This window comes from Panthera onca, chromosome C1, assembly GCF_046562875.1.
Source record: "Panthera onca isolate mPanOnc1 chromosome C1, mPanOnc1 haplotype 2, whole genome shotgun sequence".
Taxonomy (NCBI): domain Eukaryota; kingdom Metazoa; phylum Chordata; class Mammalia; order Carnivora; family Felidae; genus Panthera; species Panthera onca.
The window spans coordinates 103200003-103223332 of NC_138346.1; the positions used below are offsets into that span (position 1 = coordinate 103200003).

Genomic DNA, 23330 nt, shown 5'->3' on the forward strand with positions numbered 1-23330 from the left:
TCTGTCTACTTCCCACTCCCTCTTCAACTCATTGTCATCTGCCTTCCACCCCCGTCTCTTCCTTGAGATTGTCAGTCAACGGTCATGAATGAATATTCAACTCCCAATCCCTGACACACTTTCCCACCCACAGCTTACTCAGCTCGTGGCACATGGCACAGTTAACCCTTCTGACAGTCTTGACAAGCTCTCTTCCTCTGAGGCCTGGGACCCTACCCAGTCCTTCTCGCCCTGACTGGTCTACCACAGGGGCATATTCCCAAATGTTGGGGCTCACCCCATAGCATTCTTTCCTTTCCTCCTCTTCTTTCTCCTGACACTGTCCTTAGGACACGCACTACCATATCCAATATCTAACTCCAGTGCAGGCTGGAGACTTGAGCTTGCAGACCTTAAGTTTAAGTGACTGGATGGTTCTACCTAGAATCTCATAAGTACCTCAAGTTCAATTTCATTTAAACTGGAGTCATCATCGTATCTTTCAAACTGACTCCCTTTTATCTTGCACTCCTGATCTTGGTGACTGGCACAACGACCCATCCAGCCACTTGGCCAACCAGAAACCTGGATCCCACCTGGATCAGATGATAAATGATCAGGTGATCTTGTTTCTACTTAGTTAACATCTCTAAGTATCTCTGTTCTTTTTTATGTCCACAATTTCCACCTTGATCTAACCATAGCCCTCTGGGTTATCACGCGGATCTAAAGCTTATTTCCCTACCTTTATGCCTACCCTACCCCCAGTCTAGTTTCTACTATTGATACTTGCTCAGAGAGGAGCTGGAGGTACAAATTCAGCAAGGAGTGCGTCTAATAGGCATGGCTCATAGTAAGGGTCTAGTCACTGCTAACAGCTCCTACTCATGGAGCAGCCCGACTCTGCCATCGTTACCATTATGCAACCCTACCTCTTCATGATTGTAGACCACTTATTTATTTTTTTCAAATGCTGTGGAATCACACAGAGCTGATTTATTTATTTTTTACTTATTTTTTTATTTTAGAGAGAGAGTGCAAGCAGGAAAGGGGCAGAGAGAGGTGGGGACAGAGGATCCGAAGCAGGCTCTGTGCTGACAGCAGAGAGCCTCATGTGGGGCTCAAACCCACGAACTGTGAGATCATGACCTGAGTCCAAGTCGGATACTTAACCAACGGAGCCACCCAGACTCCCCGTTTGGAGACCACTTAAATTAATCCATTGGCTCTTGTTATACGCTCTGGAATTCCTAATAAGCGTGTTATAAATTATCTGAGGAAGAACACACAAATCTAAGGGCTAATTTTTAGAATGTTAGCATAAAGCCAATGGGATGTTCTCAACTACAAAGAACTTCTCAATAATTTGAAAGCTTTTTCTCCACTGGATTGAATAACTAATTAGTTTGATGTCATCGACACCAAAATAATTCAGACCTAAGTTAAATCTATTATTCTGTAAATAAAGTCATTTCGAAATTGCCTCAAAGAGACTTTGACATTTTCGCTCTTTTCAAAACTGTCATTTCACATTCTATGTTTTGCAAGAGGTTTAAAGCAAGAGCACTTGTGCCTTCCCATTTGGGTAAACTTGACCTTGAGCTGGAGCAAAGTGCCCCACACTCACAGTGTTTACCTAGTTTTTCTTGGGTTGGATTTTAGCCAAACCTTCAACAGAGGTGCTCCAGAATGACTTTAATGCTTTATCACAGGAACTGGAGTATGTGCCCTAGGCCAATACAAACAGGTGTCCTAGTGCTTGGCTTCAACTCTATGAACACTTAACAGTTCTAACCCTTGTAAAGAGAGGGAGAATGTTGGCTTCGGCTTTTAGATCAACCACTTCTCCACTGGTCCATAAAGTCTTTTGGAGCAGGTGCTATATCGTATTCATCCCTGCAAACCCAGATCCTAGCATGGTGCTGGGCACAGGGACAGCACTCCATCAAGCCAAATGCTTAATCCTGCTGCCAGGGTTAGAGGTCCTAGTTTATCTCCTGCCTCAACTGGGACTGGTTCAGAACAGGGGTTGGGTAGCAGAGCACTAACAAGGGACAGATAGCATCCTACCATATAAGAACCTGAGTGGTAGAGATGAAATTAGATGGGGGTTGACAGTATTTGAGAAACAGTCAAGTTGTTGGAAAAACATATAGCTTCCCAAAATGACTAAGCTGAAGGACTGGAAATTCAATGTGTAGGTGCTGACATGCTTGTTTAAAGAGGAAAGATATGTTTTACAGTAACCACGCACAGAGCTTATACTAACACATGCTGCCCCTCCCTATAAGCCAAATGAAGGTACATGCTAATTCTCTCCTCTTTGGGTTGATGTTTGTCCTACTTTTTCCCCACTAAGACTAGATCTGTGATTCTTCTTTCCTACCGAAATGTATAAAACATCCACTTGTGGAAAGATTCTGATATGTACAATTCCAAATATTGCAAGCCCCAAACAGAAGCAAGGCACAGCCTTGGAAAAATTCTCAGTTGACTGCTACAATTAAATGAGGAATATCTTAAAACATAAAAACAAACAAACAAATAAATAAGCAAGCAAGCTTGGGCCAAAATCCCAATTGTAGAAGCAAGGAAAATGGGCAGTTGAAGGGAAATCACCTGTGGGGGGGGTGGTGGTGGTGTGGGGGTAGCTCCTTCCCACTCCAGTCACTTGGCAATTGCTTGTTTGAACATTGGACAGGGCCTTAAAATAACCTACTCTCCGTCAGACATAGCTGATGTCGTGTCTACATAGGGAGCATTACCATTCATTGATAGCACCATGTGCCAGGCACTAGGCCGAATGCTTTGTATGCATCACCCCTTTTCATGTTCACAATTCTGTAGGGGCCCACAATCCTCTTGGAGCTTGAGTGATTTACCCAAGTACACACAACAGATATGTCTGCCCTATCCAAAGCCCAGCTTCCTTCCACAGAACCAGTACTTCCCAGACTGGACGAGGGCTCGGCATGGTCAGGAAAGCCCTGCTCATTAGCTACAGGGTGGGGGAGAGCATAGGCCTCCAGACTTTTGAAGACTTTTGCAGAGCACCATGGCAGGCACTCAAGAACTGTTGCTGCCATTTGCAGACCCTGTTCATTTCAAGGAAGACAGTTTGTCCCACGGTGAGTGCAGTGCTCAGAAAAGGAGGTCCAGAACACGGGTTAATATGGGGCCACAAGGCATGTGCTGTTCTGACAGTTGTCTGAACAAAGACTTGATCCAGGAAGGAGAAATAAAAACCTGCTTCAACCGGAGCAACTGGTCTAGATCTCCGGCGGGGGGCCGGGGGGGGGGGGGGTGGCACAGTAGAGACTGGTGGGGCCACAAGGAGATTTGATGAAGACCAGGAGGGTTGGGAGAAGGCAACAAGGAGCAGGTGTGGGGGGAATGTTGTCTGATGGTTTAAGTAACTGTCTTTGAATGCCAGGCACATTCAAAAATATAGAGCCCCCCCCCTTTTCATTTATTCATTTTGAGAGAGACAGAGCATGCACAGATGTGTGAGTAGGGAGGTGCAGAGAGAGAGGGGGAGAGAGAGATCCCGAGCAGGCTTCACGCTCAGCACGGAGCCAGACACAGGGCTCGATCTCACAAACCATGAGATCGTGACCTGAGCCAAAATGAGGTCAGGCACCCAACCGACTGAGCCACCCAAACACCCCAGGATATAGAGCCCCTTTTATAGGGACTGCAGGCGTCCTCCCAAAGCGAGTGGCAGCTCTTCAAGGTATCGCTGCTGGAAGGAGACTTGGTGGAACGCACATTAAACTGATGACGGTACTCAAGTCTTGAGAGATGAGACGGGGAAGGCCAAAACTTGGGCCTGGTCAGCAATGGAGATGTATGCCTTACACGCACCATAGTTTTTGTTGTTGCTGTTTGTTCTTTGTTTTTTAAACAAGGACCATATATTATTTAAACACTGGTGTAACCAGAGTGCAATGAATAAAAAACGGACCACGCATGTGAGTCGTTTGTCAAGTGTGACACAGCGTGTAAATATACTTGACAGATAAAGGGAAGTGCAGGAGAGAGAGTGGCCCTGAAGCCCGTGTTACAGGCAATCTGTGATTCTCCACAGTGGCAGATGCCATTATGTAACTTCCAGTTCCCATTCTCTCCTTCTCCCTCAGTATGAGAATGGAAGGAGCCCCGCATTTTAGCTGGGAACATGGCAGCCATGGAATAAAGACCCCATTTCCCAGGCTCCCTTACATCTAGGTGTGGCCACAAAACTAAGTGATGAAGGACTGTGTGCCAGCTTCAGGAAACCTCCTTCAAATGGCAGGTAACTGGCTTTGCCCCCTTTTCTTTCTCTCTTTCTTCAATGGGTACCTGAAATATGGATATGTTGGAGCTCTAGTGAACAATTTAGACCATAAAAATGAGAGCCACATCTTCGGGACCACCAACCAGGGAGCTGGAAAGAGCCTGCATCCCTGAGGACCTAACGGACCTGGGCTACCACATCACCCCAGGACTGCCAGACTCCCTTCCATCTTTCACAGGAGGGGGAGATGAGCCCCTTCTTGTATAAGCCACTGTAGTTTGATTTTTCTGTCAAGCGTATCCCTTTAATTTCTCCCTTTTAGGTCCAAGTTCACCCTCCTGAGGGCCTACTGTGTGCCAGACATCCTACTGAATACTCTCACATGTCAGTGCCACTTAACCCTCTCAAACCTATCTCCCTCCTATAGATTCTAGGTTAAATTCAGAAGAAACCTAAGCCAACATCTCCATCAGTGGTTTCAAATATTTTTTAAAATATTTACTTATATTTATTTTTGAAAGAAAGAGAGAGCGTGTGTGGTGCGTGTGTGCTCGCAAGGGAGGGGCAAAGAGTGAGAGAGAGAATCCCAAGCAGGCCCTGCACTGTCAACACAGAGCGTCATGCATGTCTCGAACTCCTGAACCATGAGATCATGCCCTCAGCCGAAATCAAGAGTCAGACACTTAACCGAAGGATCCACCCAGGCGCCCCTCAAATATTTTTAGAGCAGCAGCAATTTACTCCTTCCTTCCTCCCCCACTACCAAACAACAATCATACACATTATCTCAAAAAAAAAAACCAGACAAATAACCAACAACAGCAAACCTGGGGACGCCTTCCCAGAACCTACAACTCTACATTGAGCATAGTATTGTGCAGATACTATACTCTCTATCCACATGTTGCCGATAATCCAGAGGGGGGCAGTGACAAGTTACATGACAATTGCAATGTGGTGTTAAAGTGACTACAAGAGCGATAGATCACATGGACCATGGAAGCACAGAGAGAGACCATCTCGGTCTCTCTTGGTTTTTGTTGTTGTTGTTGTTGTTGTTGTTGTTGTTATTTCTGCTTCCTCTCTGCCAATGCATTAGGTCTCTTAGGAGACCCTCTGCTAAGCCAAGGGGGCTGAAGCTGAGTCATTGTCTCAGTTGTTCCGCTTTGTGAGCCCCCTAAGTGTCTTACAGACCAGGTATTTATTAGTGGTCTGTTGTTAATGACCATGGTAAGCTATCTAAGCTGAGTTTGTATTAATCTTTAGAGATTCATAGTTACAAAGAAGTGAAAACCTCAGAATAAAATATGAGGCTCTTTGGTCCATGTTGGATTTTCAGGAAGCTAATTGGTCCCTCTTGAACTGTTCTGTGTATGTTTTTCTCTGATTTTCCAGCTATTATGCTGAGCACCACCTCAGATTCAGCTGCCTGTTAAGTGGGACAAGGAGGACTGTCATTAGCATGACAAGGAACCTGCATGAAATCTAGGCTTTAACCAATACCACAGGGGCCAGCCCAGATATGGGGTAGATTTGGTGATGGGGAGGAGAGTGATAAGGACCAGAGCTTAGGGACATCTCAGAACAGGCAGCCCTGGAAATGGAAACTCTATTAAAAAATTTTTTTTTAACGTTTATTTATTTTTTAGAGAGAGAGAGAGCGAGAGATCATGAGCAGGGGAGGGACAGAGAGGAAGACACAGAATCTGAAACAGATTCCAGGCTCTGAACTGTCAGCACAGAGCCCAACGCGGGGCTCAAGCTCACAAACTGCGAGATCATGACCTGAGCCAAAGTTGGACGCTAAACTGACGTAGCCACCCAGGCGCCCCTGGAAATGGAAGCTTTAGATACTCTTTGAAAGAGGAGCTGGCCTGGTCCACATGGTCTGGTGTTGGGGACCTTGAAAGAAAGCAGGGAGCAGGAGAGGAATATAGGGTCAGAGGGGTGGACAGAGGTGATTCACTGACACTTAATAGGTATACTATAAGTATCTCCTGAAGAAAAGGAAGAGTGGAGGGAGATAGGGCAAGAAAGAAGGAGGAGGAAGAAGGGAGAAGGAAAGAAGAGAAGAAAGGAAGAAAGGAAGGAAGGAAGGAAGGAAGGAAGAGATTGCTAAGACCAAGTAATAGGCAGCCAAAAAGGAGTTGAGAGTCAGGGGTTGTTTCAATAAAATACCCAAAACAAGAACATACATGCAGGGACACTGGGGTAATGCTTCAGCCGACAGAAAAATACACAGACACCCACACACAGGCACACACATACAGACACACATACATATACAGACATATGCATATACATATATATGATAGCCAGCCTCCAACAAGTTCCCCAATCCTTGTCCGTTGGTGTATATACCCTTATGTTGTTCCCTCTTACACCAAATAGAGCTGATCTGGGAAACCAATAGGATACTGCCCAAAGACTTGGCCATAAAGATCATGGAGGCTTCTACATTTCTGTCTCTGAGATCACTCATTCTGGGGGAAGACAGCTCTCATGTCATGAAGACACTGGAGAGTTTTACACAGTGAGGAACTGAGGCCTCCTGTCAACAGTTCATGCCAGCCGGCCAGCCAAGTGAACAAGTCAGCTTGGAAATAGATCCTCCTGCCCCACCAAATCTTCAGCTTCAGATGACAGCAGCTTACTCTCAGATGCCTGACCCATGGAAGCTGTGAGATAATGTTTATTGTTTTATGTCAAGCAACAATAGAGAACTAATACAAAATAAACACATAATTTCCACATATGTATCTTTTTAAAAATGATTATTCTATTTATTTTGAGAGAGAGAGAGACAGAGAGGGCGTGCTGTGTGAAAGCTGGGGGGAGGGGTAGAACGTGAGGGAGAAAGAGAATCCCAAGGAGGCTCTCTGCTGTCAGTGCAGAGCCTGATGTGGGGCTTGATCTATGAACCGTGAGATCATGATCTGAGCCGAAATCAAGAGACACTTAACCAGGTGCACCTCCATATATATATCTTATACACAAAATATATCGCTTTCCATAGTATCAAGATAATATATATTTATTGGAAAAATGTTAGTAAATATAAACTAGTCAATTAAAATCAGCACAATTCCACCTGTCCCCCCCTAGAGATGGTAATGCTATGTTTTAAGCACAATATGTGTGTTCATTGATTTAATGCCAGCAACAAATCTTATGAGGTAAGTGATGCTCTAATCCCCATTCTAACGGATGGGGAAATACAGGGAGTGAAAGTAAACTTGCCTAAGCAAAATGTGAAGGAGACAGAATTTGTCTTTTTTCTATGCATCTATTTCTTTTAATTAACAGGCTTTGTTTTCTAGAGCAGTTTTAGGCTTACAGAAAAATACAGTATATCCAATGAAAACATAGTATGTTCAATGGGTTTTGACAAATGTATACTGACACATATCCAGCATTACAATATCATAAAGAATAGCTTCCTTGGCCCTACTACGCCCCTGTGCTCCATCCGTTCATCCTTCCTGATGCACATCATTCTTAGGCAGAGCTCATACTACATATATTAATTTTGTACCCTGTTTTTTTTTTCTTTTTTTAAATGTTTATTTAGTTTTGACAGAGAGAGAGAGAGAGAGAGAGAGAGAGAGAGAGAATGAGCAAGGGAGGGGCAGAGAGAGAGAGGGAGACAGATAATCCGAAGCAGGCTCCACGCTGCCAGCAGCAAGCCCTATGTGGGGCTCGAACTTATGACCTGGGAGATCATGACTTGAGCCAAAGTTGGACGCTCTACTGACTGAGCCACCCAGGCACCCCTGCAATCCTGTTTTTTTCAATTAATATTACATAAGAAGCATTTTTCCATGTCAGTAAACCTTATTTATAAACACATTTTGTTTATAAGCACAATTTTTAATGCTTGGATAATATTCTATGTGTGCATGGATGAACTGTAACCTATCCCCTGTTGTTGGGCATGCAGCCTGGTTTTTTTAAGTCTTGGGATGGGGCTGAGGGACTCTTGAAACTCAACCCAGCATCCTTAATATAAGGGTGCATTTATCCAAGGATGTGTGTGAACTTCCTCAAGTAGGTACAACAGCTGTGATTTTTAACATTCTCCGTTAGAAACTTGGAAACTCTTGACTCTGTGAGTTATTTCTAGGCTGTGGGTACACTTGTTCTTCCTCCCCGACCTGTGTTCCTCCCCAACCCCCAACTCCCAACGTGGCTTTTAGAATGACTTTTCCTCGGTTCTCCAAAAATGAATCATTACAAATAGAAAATGCTCACAAACTTTTCTTCACACCCTACTTCCTGCATCAGACGCAGGCTGATACTACTGATGTCTTTCCAGAGGCCCACTCAAGGCAGATGATATCCTCTGAGACTGATTTGTCAAATGGTCTGTATAACTTTTGCCCATTTCCAAATTCCTTCATTTAATTTTAAATTTGATTTTAACAGATATAGACTCCTATTAGATTAATCTTTATGGCTCATCACAACTTTCAAATGTCTCTAATTGCCAATTCCCCTTACATGTGGTTTTCTTCTTACTAGAGTGTCTCTTTTACACACCAGGGGACACCTACATCTGTATTTAAGGAAGATACACAGACCTGCTTGGACTGGTCCATTAGTTAGACTGCCATTAAAAAAAAGAGATGATGCACAAAAATTTAAGCCTCAAGTTTAAAGCTTGCTGTCCTCTAGCTGCCTCTCTCTCTCTCTTTTAAGTCTGATACCCACGTAGGAAGGAGAGTATTCTAGATTGTGTGATTTTGATGATCCTCAGAACAGCTACTGGTACTAGAAGAATCTAAAGAAGTTAAGAACTAGAATGGTACACTGGATTGGTAATTATAGTGTTTAATTTTTTTTTAATTTTTAAAAAATATTTTATTTTAATTTTGAGAGAGAGAGAGAGGGAAGGGAAGAGATAGAGGGAGACACAGAATCCAGAGCAGGCTCCAGGCTCTGAGCTGTTGGCATAGAGCCTGACGCAGGGCTTGAACTCACGAACTGCGAGGTCACGACCTAAGCCAAGTTGGACACTTAACCGACTGAGCCACCCAGGCGTCCCTAGGATTTTGTAACTGACTGATTTTGGTCAGAGAAACATTGTTTGTCTCACTCACAGTGGGTAGTTGCCTTCATTTCTGAGTTCAGCCTAAAGAGAGTTGAAGAGAAGGAAGCATGACCTAATTTGGGGTTTAATATATTACTGGATGTTGAGATTGAAGGAAAAAAAAAAGTATAACTTGCCGAATTCCTATAAGAACAGTATAGATGGTTTTTCCAATGAAACTTATCAGACCATTAAGAACATGCTGTGTTATTTATCAAACATTCCATAAAAGATCACCGTACATAATAAATCCAATCCAGGGCCTTGCTGCCCTTACTAGAAATTCATACAAACTTAGGTGACTAGTAATGAGTGCTAAGAAAACCATTTGTTACCTTCCATTAGATGTTTTGCTTTGTCACCAGCCAAAGTTTATATCCAAGATAAAAAATTGGAATCATTATCGGGGTGCCTAGGTGGCTCAGTTGGTTAAGTGTCTGACTTTTGATCTTGGCTCAGGTCATGATCTCACAGTTGGTGAGATTGAGCCCCACATGGGGCTCTCCACTGACAGCTCAGAGCCTGCTTGGCATTCTTTCTCTCCCTTTCTCTCTGCCCCTCCCCCACTCGTTCTTTCCCTCTCTCTCTCTCTCTCAAAATAAACAAATACACTTAAAAAAAAAAAAAAAACTTTTGGAATCAGGGGCGCCTGGCTTGGTCGGTTAAGCGCCCGACTTCAGCCCAGGCCATGATCTCACGGCTTGTGAGTTCGAGCCCCAAGTCAGGCTCTGCGCTGACAGCTTAGAGCCTGGAACCTGCTTCGGATTCTGTGTTTCCCTCTCTTTGTTCCTCCCTTGCTCACACTCTGTCTCTCTGTCTCTCTCAAAAATAAAAAACATTCAAAAAATTAAAAAAAAATTGTGGAATCACTATTTAAACTGATTAAATATATAATGATTATACATGAAGTTTCTAGTACTTGACAACACACTTCTGAATTTTCTTCCCTTGCATCTGAGGCATAGGATAGACTCCCTTCAACACCAAAGTTCTCCATGGCTGTGATTATTGATCAAGGATGGGGCCTGGGAAAGCTGTGGGTGACTTATCAGAATTGGGTGGGGGGAAGGTAGGGGTGAGTGTCAGTACTGACTCATGGGGCAGTATTGTCACTGTTCTAATTGGTCTTCCAGATTCAGTCTTTGCCCAATCCTAATCTCTCCCTCCTCAGAAGCATGAAATTAATTTTTCCTAAATCTCTGATTACATCATCATACTCCTTACACTCTTTTATCATCTGCCACTCAATGTTCATGCTCTCCAGCTTGACTTTCAAGAAACAATTTCCCCACCCCTCCCCATCGCCAAGGCTTTAATAAGATTTGAAGTTAATCCTTTATCCTATTGCCCCTTGCCATAACACCATCCTCTGAGAATGGAACTAGAGAATTAGTTTATTTCACCAACCATTTTTTGGGGGGAGGGGTCTTTACTGTGTGTGGATTTGGGGGATCCAGAAATAAATGAAAGCCAAGATCAATGTTCTAAGAAGCTTAAAAATCAACTGGGGAAAAGAGAGGAGCTGGCCCATTGCAACATCACGGGCTATGTGCTTTCCTGGGGACACAAAGAGTTGAGCCCTGGGTGAGGGGAAGATCAAGGAAGGCTTCTCAGAGGAGTCAGCCTGAGAGCTGAAGTCTAAAAGGTGAGTAGGAGTTTGGCAAAGAAAGGAAAGGCGGAGCATGATAGACAGAAGGGAAACACTGCACATAATAAGATGAGAAGGAGTAATTGCCTTATGAGAGATGAGTCATCTGTGGGTAAAACATGTGCTGGAGATAGTTAATAAATATATCACCGATGAAAACCAGGGATTATGCAAGTCCAATCAAGGTGTCTCAGAAGTGGTGTAAAAACCAGAGAAAGTAGGAACTTAATCTGGCCTATTGAACCTGCCTGCTGGAGGGAGAGATGCATCATGGAGTGGGCATGAATATTGCATCACCAGAGAGGAGTGCTCTGTTGGCAGCTGAAAAAAATCTTCATCTATATCCACATCTGTAAGAGGACCCTGGGCTCCATTCTGACCAATTAAGTGAGAATAGAGTGGGATCAGAGTGGGGCAAAGTCTTCTGTACTTTTTTTTTTTAATTTCTCTTAACGTTTACTTATTTTTGAGAGATAGAGTGCAAGTGGGGGAGGGGCAGAGAGTGAGGGAGATACAGAATCTAAAGCAAGCTCCAGGCTCCCAGCTGTCAGCACAGAGCCCAATGCAGGGCTTGAACCCACAAACCGTGGGATCATGACCTGAGCCAAAGTCAGACGCTTAAACGGTGGAGCCTCAGGTGCCCCAACTCCTCTGTATTTATTAAAAACTTCCTTAGTGCTTCTAACGTGAGGCCAGGGAGGAGAATCCTTAATGTGGGTGGTAACCAATCAATGACCACAGGTTGAATGAATGACCAAGACATGTCAGCCAGCCAACAGCACATCTAAAAATGCCGTGCCAGGTGCATGCTACAAAGGCATTAAGATTAATCAAGATTTTCTAATCTGTTGTTAAAGCTCCTATGGATAAAGCCAACACACACAAAAAAGAGTGTAGACCATTAAAACTGCAGTATTCATCTACAAATAAAGGAACATTTATACATTATGTGGGGATGAGCCCATCTTTTCCTTTTTCTTTTCTCCTTCTTCTTCTCCTTGTTCCTCTTCTTCTTCTTCCTCTTCCTCTTCTTCTTTCTCTTCTTTTTCTTCTTCTTCTTCTTCTTCTTCTTCTTCTTCTTCTTCTTCTTCTTCTTTAAACATACAGCACATCCAATAATATTCCTCCTGATGGGAGATTCCTCAGGCTGGTTCCTCCCGTTTGGCCACAGAAGCCACTAGATGTCACTCAAGGTCCCTCAGGCTTCCCTCTCGAGGCTCTGCCCAGCCTTCAATTCTCCACCAGATCATTTCATCTCCAAATCTTGTCCCTGCAGTCCACGCTCCCAGTGGAAGCCAGGCAAAACCCAAGGCACAATGTGTCTAGTCATCTGGTCTCCTTTCACTGATTTCCCTAGCCTCCTGGGCCCATCTCATCCCTTCCTTTATTGGAGAATGACAACTGAGGGCTGATTATAGACCAGACATTACCAAACCAGACCAGTCTGTGAGGAAATAATGGTGAGCCATGGTTCCTGCCCTCATGGAGTTTAATCTATGAAAGCACTTCTACGAATTTGTACTGTTTTATTTACTTCTTAATTCTCCTGCAGACCAGAGGCACTCAAACTTTTTGGCCACACACCTAAAGGAAGAAAGACATCTTACATCGCAACCTACATACACACAAAACACACAAACATGCAACCTAAGTTAAAGTTTCACAGTACTGTGTTTACCTTCACTTTGTGTGATGCGCTCTATTTTCTAGCCTAATTCATTTCCTTTTTTCAAGATTCTAGTTATGGTCTACCACCCTGATTTCTCAACCCATTTGTAAGTCACAACCCAAGAATGAAAAACACTTGCCTTGAGGGCACGGGCCACCTCTTACCTATATTCTAGATGCCTAACAAATAGTAGGTGAGCAATACACGATTGTTGGTTTTTTTATGAATGAAAATTATGAGAACAAATTTGCATTAATATTTAAGTTAAGAAAACAAATAAAAATAAAGAAAACTTAGATACAGGTTAAGTGCCTTATATGGATAATGTCCAAAGAATGTACTTATATATACAGATTATATTCACGTATAACTACAAATAATATTTTTTCTGACAATATACAAATTATACACTAAGCACACCATATGTACTGTCAATGTAATTTAATACTGTGGTTATAATCTAAGATTCATGTATTTTATTTTATTTACTTTTGTTTTAAGATTTTATTTTTAAGTAATCTCTATACCCAATGTGGGGGGTCAAACTTACAACCTGGAGATCGAGAGTTTCACGCTCCACTGACTGAGCCAGCCAGGTGCCCCTGGCTCACGTATTTTATATTCATATAGTTAAAAACATGTTCATCTTGGAAAAAGAAGTCATGAGGTGAAATTAACCTTTTTTTTCAGGTATTAAAACTGATTAGAGATTCTAATGGCTAAAAAGCATGGCATTAGAGACCATGGTACGATGTGATGTGTTTTGGGGTCTGGGAGGGAATGGTCAAGAAAAAATTCTTGGGGCACCCGGGTGCCTCAGTCAGTTAAGCTTCTGACTTCGGCTCAGGTCATGATCTCACAGTTCCTGGGTTTGAGCCCTGTGTCGGTCTCTGGGCTGACAGCTCAGAGCTTGGAGCTTGCTTTGGATTCTGTGTCTCCCTCTCTCTCTGCTGCTCTCCCGCTCACGCTCTGTCTCTCTCAAATTCTGTGTCTCCCTCTCTCTGCTGCTCTCCTGCTCAAGCTCTGTCTCTCTCAAAAATAAACATTAAAAAGATTTTTTTAAATAAAAAAAAAGAATTCTTGAGAGGTTTTTGGCGCAAAAAGAGTGGTTTTATTAAAGCATGGGGACAGTACCTGTGGGCAGAAATAGCTGCCCTGGGGTTGTGAGGAGTGACTGTATATACTTTTAAGTTGGGAGGGGGTGAGGGATAGTTTAAGTCTCTAAGGAATTTGGAAGCAAGGTTGTGAGGACTTTGAGGGGCTGGCTGTTGTTAGGAAAATGTCATTTACTACTGTCTAGTAAAATATTAGTCACGAGTCCCTTCAGATGTATAACAGTGGGCCATATGATTGGAGGATGATTGTTAACATATATCTTGGGGGGCAGGTAGAGATAAAAGAAGTTTCCAAAGGAATTTCTATACGTTAGAGAAGATTTACAGGATCCTGGAGATCTGGCCAATGTCAGGTTAAGGTTGCCTTTTGCCCTTAGCAAAGTATTAATATTGAGGCAGCTGAGCTCCTTGAAGAAGGTCACTCTATCTCAGGTACTTGTCAGTGGGCTGCAAGTTGTAAGGAAATTTAATTTTTTCTACACTTCTTTTGCCTTTGTTCTCCACATCATGGCATGCAGGATAGTGGCCTCCAAAGATGTTCACACCATCTGCACAGAATGATAATGTGAATACGGTAGCTTGCATAGCAAAAAGGACTTTGGAGATGTGGTTAAACTAAGGATCTTGAAATGGGGAGGTGATCCTGGACTGTGTGGATGTGTCCAGCGTAATCACAAGGGTCCTCATCCAAGGGGGGTATGGGTGTCATGGAAGACGCAGGGATGAGGAGACAGAGATGTGAAGATGCGAGCTCCTGGGTCTGAAGATGGAGGGAGGGGCCATGAGCCAAGGAGCACTTCAGCCTCAAGGAGCTGGAAAAGACAAGAGATTTCTCCTCCAGAAATAACATAGTCTATCGATCCATCTTGGACTTCATATGCCCAGAAGTGTGACATAATAAGTGTGCGTTGTTGTAAGCCGCCAAAGTTGTGGTAATTTGTTAATGGATTCTTCAAGAAGATTGCTATTGGGACAAGTGGATAGCTATGAAAAAAAATGAAGCGGGATCCCTATTTCTTTCCACTAGCGTTATTTCCAGAGGGCCATAGATTTAAGTATTTTAAAAAAGAGGAAAAACAACCGTAAGTATTAGAAGAAAATATGTTTTTGTTTTTGTATTGATGAAAATACAAAACCCAGAAACAATAAGAGGTTGAAAACAGCAACTCACACGCAGTTGGTGGGCGCAACTTGGCAACATTTATCAAAATTAAACATGCCCATACACTTCAACCCACCAATTGCATTTCTGTCTTAAAGAAATACTTTGGGGCACCTGGGTGGCTCGGTCAGTTAAACATCTGACTCTGGATTTTGGCTCAGGTCATGATCTCAAGGTTTGTGGGGTCAAACTCCGTGTCAGGATCTGCATTGACAACACAGACCCTGCTTGGGATTCTCCTCCCCCTTCTTCTGCCCCTCTCCTGTTCTCTCTCTCAAAATAAATAAAAAAATTTTATTTTTATTTATTTATTTAAATGTTTATTTATTTTTGAAAGAGAGAGCACAAGTTGGGGAGGGGCAGAGAGAGAGAGGGGGACACAAAATCTGAAGCAGGCTCCAAGCTGTCAGTGCAGAGCCCGACGCAGGGCTGGAACCCAAGAACCATGAAATCATGGCCTGAGCCAAAGTTGGATGCTTAACTGACTGAGCCACCCAGGCACCCCTAAATAAACTTTAAAAAAAATAAAATAAAGGAATACTTTGTGGGGCTCCGGGGTGGCTCAGTCGGTTGGGCAGCCTACTCTGCTCAGGTCATGATCTCACAGTTCATGAGTTTGAGCCCCACGTTGGGCTCTGTGCTGACAGCTCAGAGCCCAGAGCCTACTTCAGATTCTGTGTCTCATGCTGTCTCTTCCCCAGCCCAACTCAAACTCTGTCTCTCTGTCTCTGTCTCTGTCTCTCAAAAGTGAATTAACATTAAAAAAATACTTTGTTATATGTACAAAGTTTTCTTGTACATGAAATGAAAGTGTTCTTTATAGCATTGTATGCAATAGCAAAGAACTGGAAATGACCTAACTGCCCATTTATTAGACAAGATTAAATACACTATGGTGCAGCCTTTAGAGTGACATATATCTATATGTTTTATTAGGTACATTTATAATTGAAATATTGTATGTATAGTATAATCCCTTATATGTAGGGGGAAAGATATACATTTAGCTTACAGATGTGGAGAAAATTCTAGAAGTATACACAAGAAACTACCTTTACCTTTAGAGAGTGCGAAAGCCAGAGGAAGTCTTTGATTCTTTAAAGTTTTACATTTTTCTATATAGTTCTTGATCCCAGGGATTGTCAACATGGTTCTTCTGCTGCTTTAGAAAGGAAAGAAAGAAGGAAGAAAGAATTGCTAGCAAGTGAAGAGAAGAAGGTCATTTTGACAGAGTGATCAAATCTGGGCCAACTGCTTCAGAGATACATGCTATCTAATTTTCAAAAATAAGTTTTTTTTAAAGCATATTTAAAGCAGCTCCGTGATTAAAAGAAGCCCAAGGCACAGAATTCTGAACTTGTTGGAAAAATATATGATGCCTCCTTAAAGGTTTAAACTCTATAAATTATTTTGTTTCAGTTTGTTATTCCTTTTTTTTTTTTTTTTTTTTTTGAAAGAGAGGGCAGAGGGAGAGGGGGAGGAGCAGAGGGAAAGGGAGAAAGAGAATCTTAAGCAGGCTCCACACCCAGTGCAGGGTGGGGGGCCAACTCAGGGCTCCATCTCATGACTGCGAGATCATGACCTGAGTCGAAATTAAGAGTCAGACCCTTAACTGACTGAGCCACCCAGGCGTCCCACTTTAAGTTATTCCTGAAGATTCCAGACAGGTAAAAAGATGGAATTCCCCCTTTGTCCCTTCGTTGTCAGTCAAAGGCAGGTAGAAATCCAATTAAAAAATTTTTTTTAATATTTTATTTATTTTTTGAGAGAGAGAGAGAGAGAGAGTGAGTGGGAGAGAGGCAGAGAGACAGTGGAGGGCAGAGCATCCGAAGCAGGCTCTCGGCTCTGTGCTGACAGCAGCAAGCCTGACGCGGGGCTTGAACTCACAAACCGCGAGATCACGACCTGAGTAGAAGTCGGATGCTCAACAGACTGAGCCCCTAGATATCCAATTAAGGTCACATGTCAGAAAGCAGGTATTTGAAAGCTTGTATACCTTGTATGTTCCACTTCATCAGCTTAGGCAACAAAATCAAGTCACTTCAAGTCACGTGTTCTTTAATGTTAAAATTCACAGTCAGTACCCTGAGGTCTACCTAGCAAGCCGCGTCCAGGTTTCCCTTGGGGTTCTCCTCCCTAGATATCTCCACTGACCTAAGGATCACTTATTTCTTCCAAAGGGATCCTCCCAGGTTGCTGATGGCAGGGTGGCTGAGCCACAGCGCCCGGTCCTTGTGTCCTTCATTCTCTGTTGCCTTATGGCTGCCAGAGGTCACTGCCACGGTCCAGGCGCATGGCTTGGCTGCACAGGCCAGAACAAATGCCCATTCCTTCTTGGCTGTGGCTACCCAGGGTTAGAAGAGGTCCTAACGTCAACTACACAGTGCAAAAAGGCCAGTCCTCCCCTGCCAACACCCTTCAAGTGTGGACACAACACTTGCTCTCACTCTCCCAAAGCACAGCCAAGGGCAGGCTGCAGACAAGGGAAAAAAAAAATCACAGTCAATAGCAGTGTCTGCCAATATCTAGCAATGTTTGGGGCCACTCTGAAATGCAAAGAAAGATCTTGCTAACTCTCAAATGTAAAATTAAATCACTTAAATTATGTTTCTTAATCATGGATAAACATAAGATTAGGTATATATAAAGTCCTTATTCTCACAGCTGTGAGATTTTTTACACCTATAAACTAAACAATTTTGCAAATTAAATCAACAAAATTAAAAATTCAATTAATATCATGCATGTAGTGTAGTAGATGATGTTGTTTTGCTGAAATTAAAGTGTCCCTTGTGATGAGAAAATGGAACTCACTGCTATGGCATGGGTTTTTAAAGGCATGCTTATAATCAACTGAATTATCCCTACATTCTTCTTTGTTTGGATTTTTGTGAAACTTTTGTATGTTGTGCCATGAGGATGCTTGATCTTCACTTAGGCAGAACGTTGTCATCCCCGCAAGAAGTACTCTACTTTTTTTGTTTGTTTATTTATTTATTTTGAGAGATCACCAGCAGGCGGGGGGGGGGGGGGGGCGGGGGAGGCAGAGAGAGAGAGAGAGAAACAGAATCCAAGCAGGCTCTGTGCTGTTGGCACAGAGCCCAATGTAGGGCTTAAACCCACGAACAGTGAGATCATGACCTGAGTTGAAACCAAGAGTCAGGCACTTATCCGACTGAGCCACCCAGGCGCCCCAAGAAGTACTCTACTTTTTTCTCATTTGCCCAAGAAAATTAAAGTTACAGTTCTCGGTGCCAAATATGAAATCAGGTGGCAGTGTTTGGTTACAAAGTGGTCATCAAAATGATCTAGAATAGGCATATATTAATTTTTAGAGATTGTAATTTAAAGATGAGCAAAAATTTACATATTTTTGTAGAGAATTTACAGTATGTATGATTTCATTTATATGACATGTCCAGAGTAGGCAAACCTATAAAGGCAGAAAGTAGATTAGTGGTTGTCAGGGGCTGGTAGAGGAGGGAGTGAAGAGTGGCTGCTAATGGGTATGAGAGGTTTTTGGGGGTGATGATGTTGTGGAAGTAGATAGTGGTGATGGTTGCACAACTCTGCAAATATACTACAAAGCACTAAACTGTACACTTTATTATTATTATTTTTTAAGTGTTCATTTATTTTTGAGACACACACACACACACACACACACACAGAGCATGTGTGGGGGAGGGGCTGTCAGCACAGAGCCCGACACGGGGCTCAAACCCACGAACTGCGAGACCATGACCTGAGCCCAAGTCGGACGCCTAACCCACTGAGCCATCCCGGTGCTCCTGTACACTTTAAAAGGATGAATGTTATGGTATGTGAATTATATATCAATTTTTAAAAATGTTTATTTTTGAGAAAGAGAGGGAGAGAGAGAGAGTGCACATGTGCAGGGGAGGGGCAGAAAGAGAAGGAGACAGAGAACCCTAAGCAGGCTCTGCACTGACAGCAGAGAGATGCAGGGCTCGAACCCACAAACCGTGAGATCATAATCTGAGCTGAAGTCAGATGCTTAACTGACTAAGCCACCCAAGTGCCCCATATATATCAAGTTTTTAAAGAATGACTTAATAATTTTCCCAAAGAACAGTAGATGGATATGAGTCTTACATTTGTTTATCTAAAGGTCTCATTCTATGGAGGTTCCCAAAACAAAAAAAATGTCTCCTTCAACCCCTCCAACGTGGAGACTCCAGCTGTATTTATATTACAAGTTTGATACAAAGATGATTGCCCTCAATGGGTTAGCAGGTAGTAGTGGTGATAAGGCCCACACAAGCATAAGTATCCTATTAAAAACAGAAGGGAGGTATAAACCAAGAACTACAAATGTCAAAGGAGGAATTCTTACTTCTGGTGGAAGTACCACATGACCTTAGGTCGGAAGGATGACTGGATGTTGATAGGTGGAGATGAAGTGAAGAGCATTTCAGTAGGGGGAATAGTATGAACAAAGGCATGGAAAAAGGAGAGCTAGGGGCAGGAAAGCATATTTGGGGGAGGATGAATGAACACTTGCTGGAACTAAGCTCTGGGAAGGACAGTCAGTAGAAGAGGTAAAGCAGGAAAAATACAGACTGACAAGCTGTCTTTTTAAAATGGGAAAACTGAGCAGGCATGCGAAGGAGAAGAGAGTCAATAGAAATCGCTGTCTTTCACAGATCTGTATAAATTTACAAGATTTCATCTTGTAAAAACCTGTCCTGATTAATAAAGAGGCATTTTGTTGGCTTGGAGACAAAGCGCTGCTTGAAAGAACGCTTGTGTGACCTCGGCTCTGGTGGGGTACTGAAGCTAAGAGCAAGGAAGAGCAAGAAGGCACCAGGCTACAGGAAAGGACAGGGACAAAAATGATTGCAAAAAGAAAAGTGCGACGGTCCCCAAATCCCTCCTCTCATCATTTCAGCTGAGATCACCCAGCCCGTAGGCATCTGTCTTATCACAAATAAGTTTGTACCATCAGTAAAATATGAATGCACGTGGCTAAAACCCCTGGTGTGATAACACCAAATTCATATGTGTTATCATGATGAATTAATTCAATTTTTAAAAGCACACCGCTCCTGGCACACAGAAGGCACCCAGACGTTTGTTTCGTAAAAGAACATTGTTTGTTCTTTGTTTTAGAGTCTATATTTAGGAGAGGAAATGATTCAAAACTACATCCTAAAACCTGTATCCTCTATCAGCACTGAAGTTGGGACATTTGGGGCCCAGAGGTCCGGTTTTCCCCTTTAAAACTTAGGTTTCTGCTCCTCGGCCGGTCCCTTAGGTCAGTAGGTCCAGCAGGGGTCGCAGTTCAAGTAACCAATCGCTGCTGGGGCATGGGGCGGGGCCACAGCGCCCCGCCCCCTCCTCCCAGCCCTCCCTCCCCAACCTACCCAGGTCCGGCCTCTTTCGCACCTGCGTGTCCCCCCGCTCGCGCGCGGGTGCAACCTCTCCTGTCGGCTCTAGCTGGGAGGGTTTTTGGCCTCCCCTCTCGCGAGATCGCCTCCAGTTGCGGCCGCCGCCGCTCCCGGCCGCTGAGTGGCGGCGTCTGCGCAGCCGCCATGTTCGGTTGCTATGCTGTGGCCTGGGAGACGGGGTGTGCTTGAGGGAGGAGGAGGAGACGGAGGAGGAGGAGGAGGAGGAGGTGGAGGAAGAGGAGGAGGAGAAGGAGGGGGGAGGTTGAGCTCCTCTTGCACTCTCACACACAAACGCTGCCCCGGATTACCCGCCCGCTCACACCGCGCTGCGCGCTTTTCCGCTCCTCGCGGCCCCCCCACATTGTTCTCTCAGGACTCCTGGGTCCCCGGGGGCTGAATTCCGGGCCTGAGTCGGGGACAGGAGAGACTTGGCTTTGGCCGAAGGGTCCGAGGTTTGGGGCCAGGCCCCCCGCCCCGGGGCTCCCCTCCCCCACGGCACTTTGGGGGTGTGTGGATTATCTCATCCCCGCAGGGAGGTGGGAGAGCGCGCCGGCCGCCCGCCTCCCTCCCGCCTCCCCGGCGGCGCCGGCCCGCTGCAGCCCCGCAGTATGAGGTGGTGCTGGCGGCTCGGGGCCGTGGCGCGGCCGCTGCGGCGGCGGCTGCTGGGGGGCCGCTGAGGGAGCCCCCGGGAGCCGCGCGGCGGACGCGCTTCGCCCCGGCGCGCCCGGGCCTCGAGGCTTTTCTTCTCCAGCCGAGAGGACGCGGCTGTGCACCGAAGGTAAGAGGCTCTGGGGTTCCGGCCGGCGTCTCGGCCCTGCGAGGCGCGCGAGGCTGTTACCTGGGTGTGGGAGGCAAGCCAGGTAGGGCAAGCCGGAGGCACTAGGTTGATTTCAGAGAAGGGGAAAAAAGATGCTTGTACCCCCGCCCCCCTTTCTTCTCGGGACCTCTGCTCCCGCAGCTCCTGGGGTTAATGTTGGAATCTGTTACGGGTGAGCGAAGGGAGAAGGGAGAAGGGAATGGAATCGGTGCGGAGATGGAATGTTCCACAGTACCTAAACTCTAGGTAAGGTTTTGGAATCTTCTGAGTTTTCCATCGTTGGTAGGCTTCCTTTTTGGTTTTGTTTCTGTTTTTTAATGGGCTCATGTGAGTGCTTCTTGCTTCTGCTGCATGGGCAAACTGTCTCTACCGTTGAAGTTTTAAGCCTCTTGTGATTCCACCGGTATATACTTGTGTTTAGGAATCTGTAGTTGGGCCAAAAAAAAAAAAAAAAAGTTGAGATGTAGCTAAGTAGACGATACCGATGCATTTCCCAAGGTTTCCTTAGGATGGAACAGTTTACAGTTGCAAAGATACATGTATCGGTGTTTCTGCGAAATTTGAAATGGGAGGCTTTTATGTGTTGGGTTACCTTATATTGTGACACCAGTACAGACAACGAATTGTAGGCTTTTCAAGCGCTTGTTCAGGGGAACCTGTATATCTGCAATGTACTAACTGCTTTTAAATCAGACTTGGAGTAATATTAGGTTTATGTGACCAGATCGTGGGTCTAGCTGAAACAGTGCACTTAAAACGTGTTTATGGGGGCGGGGGGGAACCTAACCCAAAAGCCAACATATCCGACTTACAAAAGATGATTTAAGGGAAAAGATCATGGAACAGTAAAAGCCCAGATTTTTTACCCTAAGTTTTGAACCTTAACGTGTCAAAGAAAAAAAAATTATTTTTCTTTTATTTTTAAGGGAGGAGGAACTGACCTTAAAATAAGTGATTGCTCAGTCCAAGGTGTGCTTGCTTACTGGAGTAGAGCTAGATGTATCAGTTAGATCTTGAATTTGATGAATATAAATTTAACCTATAGATTTTTTTCAAAAAAGATTTTTCATAAGCAGAAGTTTGTGTATTGTATAGAACTTCTTTACTGACTCATAATAAAAGAGTGCGGTCTTTTGTCGATCCCACCATTTTTTGTCAGAATAAATTTATGCTCCAGTTACCACAAAGCTGTTTTTTTGTCTCTGTTTTGTTTGTTTGTTTGTTTGTTTTTAATGACACACATATCTTTGTTACCGTTTTTCACTGAAACATGTGTGGTCCCATATTCTCATGTTCTTGAGTGGTTTGGTTTATAAGAAGAAAATCATAGTCTCTTAGTACATGGAGATATTTATGATTTAGCTAATCTGTTTTAAACATTTGGCCAGGAGCTAAACACAAGGAGCCATGACTATTTTGTCATATTTATTAATGTTGAGTAGGCTACAGTTTATTAAGTTGGAAAATCACACGTTCTTCAAAAGTAGTAATGGAGAAGATATAACTTTCTTATTGCCTGCTTTCTAACCTGCTTAGCTTCTGGGCTGTGGGTATAGAATTGTTTCATACTTGGTTTTTTATGTTCTAACTGAATATCTTTTAAAATGTCCCTACTAACTTTGTTACTTCAAATTTGTGACACCCAATTTCTAATTTAGGCTAGGCATAAAACCAGCATTGATTGAACACACTTGCTAAAAATACTTTCTGGGTCAGATGTACTTAGAATGCAGCCTCAGGAAAATTCATTTGACCTATTCTAATGTGACCAATGTACACTTCATTATTATTGAAGGACTTTAAAAAATTACAGACTGTCACAAATTAGATTTCATCGGTTCAGGCATAGAAGCCTGTTTTCAATGTATAAAGTGCTTTATGTAGGATAGTAATAAAGACTTTTTTCATCAAAAAAAAATTTATGTGACTCCCCCCCATTGAATATTGTTAGTCTTTATGATTTGTATATTCAGAATATTTTAGTTTTGTCTAAAAAAATTATTTGAGTTGTAAAGTGACAGTACAGGGTGCAGTGTTATCTCTTTGGCATTTATTTGACTTATTCTGAACCCTTTATGGGGGAGCATTGGTCATGTTTTTGAGTAAATTATCTTTAAGGACTGAGGTAAGAGAATGCCAGATAAATTTCAAGGAGACACTGGGA

At 43.6% G+C, this 23330-nt stretch overlaps 2 protein-coding genes across 7 annotated transcripts in view; one reads left to right on the forward strand and one right to left on the reverse strand.

Moving 5' to 3' along the window:
- Positions 1–9992: 9992 nt before the first annotated feature.
- On the reverse strand, positions 9993–20495 carry LOC144617176 (uncharacterized). Its single transcript, XM_078451376.2, has 3 exons — positions 20326–20495; positions 15997–16097; positions 9993–12576 (listed from the first exon to the last, which is right to left on the reverse strand). Exons 1-3 carry the CDS (start codon positions 20493–20495, stop codon positions 12530–12532), a joined length of 318 nt encoding a protein of 105 aa, XP_078307502.1. The 3' UTR covers positions 9993–12529.
- Positions 20496–20596: 101 nt separating this feature from the next.
- PTPN4 (protein tyrosine phosphatase non-receptor type 4) overlaps positions 20597–23330 on the forward strand; it is a 217401-nt gene continuing 214667 nt past the window's right edge. For 2 of the 6 annotated variants that reach the window (XM_060625472.2, XM_060625474.2), the window contains exon 1: positions 20597–21127. The gene's annotated coding sequence lies outside the window, so the exon portion shown is untranslated. The remainder of the gene's footprint in view (positions 21128–23330) is intronic. The other 4 variants (XM_060625476.2, XM_060625473.2, XM_060625478.2 and 1 more) reach the window with 3 other exon arrangements.